This window comes from Myotis brandtii, unplaced genomic scaffold (assembly GCF_000412655.1).
Source record: "Myotis brandtii unplaced genomic scaffold, ASM41265v1 scaffold268, whole genome shotgun sequence".
Classification (NCBI taxonomy): Eukaryota; Metazoa; Chordata; class Mammalia; order Chiroptera; family Vespertilionidae; genus Myotis; species Myotis brandtii.
Window position 1 is genome coordinate 1,601,523 of NW_005360187.1, and position 6,828 is coordinate 1,608,350.

General features: G+C 40.0%; 1 protein-coding gene across 12 annotated transcripts in view; it reads right to left on the bottom strand.

Annotated features, from left to right (window-relative positions):
- The window catches only part of ERC2 (ELKS/RAB6-interacting/CAST family member 2), an 846,554-nt gene extending 841,466 nt beyond the window's left edge, over positions 1–5,088 (bottom strand). For all 12 annotated transcript variants that reach the window (XM_014541327.1, XM_014541320.1, XM_014541325.1 and 9 more), the window contains exon 1: positions 4,300–5,088. In XM_014541327.1, the coding sequence (XP_014396813.1) occupies positions 4,300–4,956 (657 nt within the window). In that variant the 5' untranslated portion in view covers positions 4,957–5,088. The remainder of the gene's footprint in view (positions 1–4,299) is intronic.
- Between the last annotated feature and the right edge of the window lie 1,740 nt (positions 5,089–6,828).

Below are 6,828 nucleotides of genomic sequence, written 5' to 3' on the forward strand. Positions count from 1 at the left end.
ACCACTACAACTTCAAAATCTACTGCAAAAGAACTGATGAGTGGGAACCCTCAACAACACTGTGCATAAGGATAAAAGGTCTATGCTAATGAGTATTAAATTCACAGAACTATAAATACCATAAACATGAGCATTCTAGCTTTCTCACCTTCACTCAGTAATGGGCCTGCCTCCCATTTCTATTCACATAGTGCAATTCATATTGTCTTAGGTCATCTGAATTTCAGTTACTAAAGTTCCAATTATCCAAATACCCTCTGGTAGAACTGTTTGATTGTTATAGATAAAAAAACATAATCACGTGTCCCCTTCTCTTTTACATTCTTTTCTCCCACGCAGAAACTGTATCCATGTCTTTTCCTCTAAAGGGAAATTATAGTAAGTGATAGTAAATGGTAGAAATTCTAAGCAGAACAAAAACCATTTCTAGGAAAAACAAAGTCCTAATTAAGAATGAAAGTACTAAGTAACCTAAATCACATTCTTAATCATTCTATCAAAACTACAGATGCTCCTCAACTTACACTAGGGTTACATCCTGATAAACCCATCCTAAGTTGAAAATATCACAATCTGAACATGCATCTCATACACCTAACCTACCGAACATCATAGCTTAGCACAGCCTACCTTAAACATGCTCAGAACACTTACAATAGCCTACGGTTGAGCAAAAGCACCTAACACAGGAACACACAGTAGAGTATCAGTTACGATTGCATGGCTGACTGTGAGCTGTAGCTCACCGCCACTGCCCAGCATCACAGCAGAGCATGATCCCACATATTGGTAGCCCAAGAAAAGATCAAAATTCTAAGTACACCTTCTACTGAATACATATTGCTTTTGCACCATCATACAGTCAAAAAACATGAGTTGAAACATCATAAGTCAGGGACAGTCTATAGTCATTTTTTACGTCTAATCTATATGAAGTATGATCTTCCTATTATAGTAAGATTCTATTTACAGGTCAGTGATTCTATAAGAAGGTAGTGAACATAAAGTTAAGATTTAGATGTTGACGCAAAATAAACCAAAGCTTAAAATTGCAGCTCTGTCAATTATCAGCTGTATGAACTTGGGCAAACTGCTTATTCTCTCTACATTTATTTTTCATCCGTAAAATGAGACAAAGTCTAGCACCTACCTCAGATGACTGATGCAAATACTAAATAAGATAAGGTACACAAAGCTCTAAGCACAGTGCCTAACACATAATGGCCCCCAACAGATGTCTGCTGGTAGCAGCAGCAGTAATAATAGAAACAGCAGCAGCAGCAGCAGTCTGCATTGTTCCCCAAACTTTATTTCATCTAGCTCTACTTTTTGACAAACATAATAATCCCACTGGTAGAAATTTCTAGTGCTCCTTCATATCTAACTCTCCTTCCTGGAAAGAGGAGAGGACAACACCTCCCAGCCCCTTGCAATTGTGTCTCTTCCAATCCAAGGAACTGAGAAGCCAATATGCCGTTTCCAGGCGCTCTCGCTTTCCTGTAACCATGTACCAAGATGCAGAAAGCCTGGATCTGGAGTCACTGCCTGGAGGAGAGCTACTTGACCTGCTTCATACTTCAGGTGAATACAAAATAAATCTCTGATGTGTTAAGCCACTGAGATTTGAAGCTTGATTATTATTGCATCAGGATCTACCCTATCGTGACCAATAGGTACTCATATACCCCTAAAAGGGATCCTGACAGACTTCCCAAGAGGGAAAGGAGGGGCACTTCAATGTTTTTTTAAGTAACTTGCTTTTTGGCAATCTTAATATTCTTTACTTTGTAATACTACCTCATATTGCAAGTAAATTGACTTTTCACACTCTCCGTGTTTCTTCCTCCTTTTATATTTAACCTAAAAATAATAATTATATTATACTTATATTTAATATACAGATTAATACTGGGGCTTTCACTGGGTCTATGTTACACAGTCCTATCTCACCCACAGCACCCAAGGTAGCCTCTGATCATATAGGTTCCAGAACAAGGAAGGGGTAATGGGAACAGCCTCAACCCTTCACTTGTTTCCAGCTTAGGGTAACGTGGGATAGTTAAATAGAATTATGAACGTCACCTAGTTTAAACTGAACTAACCCTCATGAAATGAACAAGGGGTTTTATATGTTTTTTACTGCCCGGATGGTGTGGTTCAGTGGTTTAGTGTTGACCTATGAACCAGGAGGTCATGGTTCAATTCCTGGTCAGGCACATGCCTGGGCTGTGGGCTCGATCCCTAGTTCGGGGTGTGCAGGAGGCAGCCAATCAATAGTTCTCTCTCATCAGTGATGTCTTTATCTCTCTCTCCCTCTCTGAAATCAAGAAAATATATTTTTTAAATGTTTTTACTAGGAGTCAAATGGTTCTTTGTGTCATTAAAATTTACCTCAATATACTATTTATTTTACTTTGCCTTTTCCATACTTAATTTTTGTGAATGTCATAGAAGACAGTATATTAACATAGTAGCACAACATGCAATTGATAAATAAATATACGTCTGTAAGTGGGAAATCTATGCTCAAAAACATTTAATGATTAAAGCATAAAATAGAAGTTTAGATATCAGCTTTCAATTTTGCCACTACATGCATTATTCCTAAACTTCTGTAACCATTTCCCAAAACAACTAAAAAAGGAAGAAAACCAGTATCGGACTGGGAAACACTCACAGCTGTAACAGGTTCACAGGATTTGCATGAACTAGCAAAGTCAGACAAAAATATAAATAACAGTGAAGAGCATTAATTTGAATTAGGAGTAAAGGACAGGCTTTCTGTTCCAACTGAAAATCACATTTGCACATCTGAAAACTAGCAGACTGTCAGATAACCAAAGGGATAAGATGATTGCTTTCCACACTCAGAACAAACAGCAGATTCTCAGACAGATTAGAAATGCTTCTATGGGTACTTGGACTCCACAGGCTGGAAGCCAGGGAAACAGACAGGAGGGTCCACAAATGACCCTAAGAAAGGCAGAGCACTACCTTAAGTCAACATATAAAGATCACTTATCGGAGAATCACGAGTTTAGCCAAATTTAAATTATCTCAAATATCTGGAAACTTTTTTAGCCAAATGGCATAGCACCACCTATTCCACATCTCTTAGCACTTATCTCACTACCACGTAAAGGTGAGGCTGGGATTTAAACCCAGGAATGTCTGATTCCAAAGCCCTTATGAAAATAGCATCATATAAATGAGCCTCACAGAACAGGTAGGATATGAAAATCAAGACTGGCTTGAATTAAAAGGGAAGAGGTAGGGAGAGGAGGTGTTGTGACGTCCTCCAGTATAAGATAATGGAAAGAGCAAAGTTATGGAGGTGGGAAACCCTGAATATGTACAGGTATTACCACGTGGTGGTTCTGGTAGCCTAGGAGATGTGGAGGGAGGTGGTATGAGATAATGCTGTAAAGGCTAGTCAGGCTTTCCAATGGAAGGCTCAGCCACAGAAGTAGACTTCATTCTGGAGGCAATGAGTAATTATGGAGGGCTTTAAAGCAGGGGAATGGCATAAGTGCAGGTAGATGCTGGGAAAACTAATCTTGCTATGACATGGAAGAGGGATCAAAGAAAAGTCTGAAGGTGGCTTGCACATAGCATGTGGTTAATATTGAATGGATGAGGCAAAAATGTGTTGTGTTTCTCTAACATATCAAGCCCATTCTACCCAACACCACTTATATAATTTTGTTCAGTTCGATATTTAGAAAACAAACTCCACTCATTCTAGTGCTGATACTTCAAAAAAAATTCATTGGTCAGATGTGGTCCTCTAAATGTTGCTATTAAAATGTTTACTCTTGCCCGGCCAGTGTGCTTCAGTGGTTGAGCGTCAGGGCACATGCCCAGGTAGCAGGTTCGATTCCCAGTGGGGAGCATGCAGAAGGCAGCCAATCAATGATTCTCTCTCATCATTGATGTTTCTAACTCTCTCTCCTTCTCCCTTCCTCTCTAAAATCAATAAAAATATTTTTAAATGTCTACTCTTGCAAAAATTAACACTTTCCTCTTCTATTCAAAGGAAGTACATCTGAGTTGCTGTTGTAACTGCTGAAAAAGAAAGCAAAATTAACCAAGTCTCAAAGTTAGACAATGAAAACTGATCCTCCCTCTTCCACAACAGTGTGAAAAGGTCATTGGAAAATAAGGAGGTCACAAGCTGTAATCTCATATTTCCTATGCCCTCTTGTAGTCTCCAAGTCAAACACATACTAAGTCGGAGCTTGTTTGATAATGCCGAACTTTCTTCTGCAAAGCAAAACACTGAGATGAGTCATAACCTACCTGATTTTCTTCATGGGAAACCCTCATCTGCTCCTTGAGGACAGACATCCGGGCTGCTTCTTCTTTCCTCAAGACTCTCTCCTTCTTGAGCTCTGGACTCCAGAAGGTCTTGATACTGTTCATGGAAGACCCCAACTTGCTGTCCTTGATGTCTAACTCTTTCCGAAGGAGTTCATTCTCTCTCTGCAGTTCCTTGAGCTGGGCTTGAAGGTCTAACATTGTGCTGTCCCTTACCTGCCTCAACATGGAGGGGACCTGGTGGTGGTGATGATGGGATGAGCTGGTCAAACCTATATGTTGATCTGTGTAAGAAAGGACATCTGTGTGGGAAAGTCCAGCAGAAGCAATATTGGGACTACTCCCCATGGCTGTGACGCGACCTCCATATACAGCTCTATTTGTGGCCCTTCCCAGAGTCATGGTGCCCTTTGGGTAAGTTGTCGAAGCCACCCCTTCATGATCACTCAGATACATGGGTCCAGACGTAGCATAGGCTGCATTAAGGGACTGGATATTCTCCATGGACAGAGTCTTGCCCGCTCCTCCACCTCCCCCACTACTTGTTCTTCGGTGGCCCAAACGAGGAGACCTTGGCAAACGAGGAGATCTGGAAGGGCTCCCTTCCAGATTGGTGATTGTTCTTGCACTTCCATACATTTTTCTTCTATTATGAGGTGCGACTAAAGAGAAGAAATGCTATACTAAGTTGAGGATAAAGCCAAAATTTTCACTGTTGGCCAGATTTTTCACTGCATTCCGCTCATAGTCTGTACCAGAAAATTACTCCAATCAGAGATCTGAAAAATGAGAAAAAGGATCATCAAAAACAAACTTCTTTAGAACTGTCACTATAATTTCATTATGTCTTTAAATATACAGACAACCAAGATGTCTTCCAGTAGGTGAATACATAAATAAACTGTGATACATTCAGATAATGGAATATTATTCAATGCTAAAGAGAAATGAGCCATCAAATCATGAAAAGACATGGAGGAAATTTAAATGTATATTACTAAGTGAAAGAAGGCAATATGAAAAGGCTACATAATGTATGATTCCACCAAAAGACATACTTGAAAAGGAAAAAATATGGAGACAGTGAAAGAATCAGTAGTTGCTAGGGGTTAGGACCAGTGGTTGCTGGGAGAGGGATGAATAGGTGGAACACAGAGGATTTCTAAGGCAGTGAAACTACTCTGTTTGATACCATCATGGTGGATACATTTCTTTATACATTTGTCTAAACCTATAGAATGTACAACACCAAGAGTGAGCCCTAATGTAAAATATGGGCTTTGGATGATTATGATGTATTAATGTAGGTTCACTGTTTGTAATAAATGTACCACTCTGGTGCAGGATTGATAACCGGGGAGACTGTGTATATGTGGAGGCAAGAGCTCAATGGGAACTCTGTTCTATTTTGCTGTGAAACTTAAACCACTCTAAAAAATAAACTCTATTAAAATAGATAGATATCAATGGTGCTAATGATAGATGAACAATAGGTAGGTAGGCAGGTAGATAAACAGATAGATAGACCCATGTTCATTTAAAAAGAAAAGGGACCCCAAAATCTTACTTACTACATCTAAACGTTTTGTAAATTCTCCCCATCCTGCTCCCAAGCAAGGTCAAAATTTCTCAGCACAAAAAAACACTAATTTTTCCTTAGGAAAATGAAGCTCTGCATTTTGGGTTGTGTTAAGTGACAGTTAGAACCTCCAGAAAATTGACCATAGGATATTTCATCACAGAGACCTGAGTTATAAAATCCCCTGTCCTGGGGACATGACCCCTCTACACAAATGGCTTGACAGTGACTCTGAGAAGCTGTTGCTTCCTAAGATGTCAAATAATAGTCAATCATGTTGTTACCTCCACTCTTATACCCACTACAGACATCACTAATCCATCACAGTCCTCTTTTCCATTAGGTTCAGAACTGTTCTCAATACAGCACTCTAGATGGTTTACCATTAATCAACTGGCATCGATATATGATTTAGAACCTATCGGCCATCTTGGAAAAAGAGGTTGCTCAACTAATATAGGTGGCTCCCTACATATCGCCGGATCCTAAGTGCTATCATCAGAGATGACAGCCCTGTCTCTTTCCCCGTTCATGTACATCTTTCAGACTGGCCTTTGGGGGCTTTGGGGACTTCTTTTGCATTTCTGCTAATCTAAATATTCATATTAACCATTCCACACCTGTACAGAAATGACACAGAACAGTGCACCATGTTAGAGTCCCTGGTTCCATAACCCCTAGAGAAAAGTAGTAGAAGCTCCCGTGTCACCATTACTAAAGTACTTTGGTACAGATTTTATGCAGCCAGGGCTACAACCTGTGATTGTCCAGTCACTGCTGGTATCCAGATGGCCTTAACAGGAAGCATCATGGCCTCCTGCTCTTTCTCTTGGGGTGTGTTTGGTATACTTTTCTTCAGCTATAGGATAGTAAGAGCACAGACTCTGGAAAGGGCCAAAGTGAGGTTCAACTCTCCAACAACTGACTAGCTG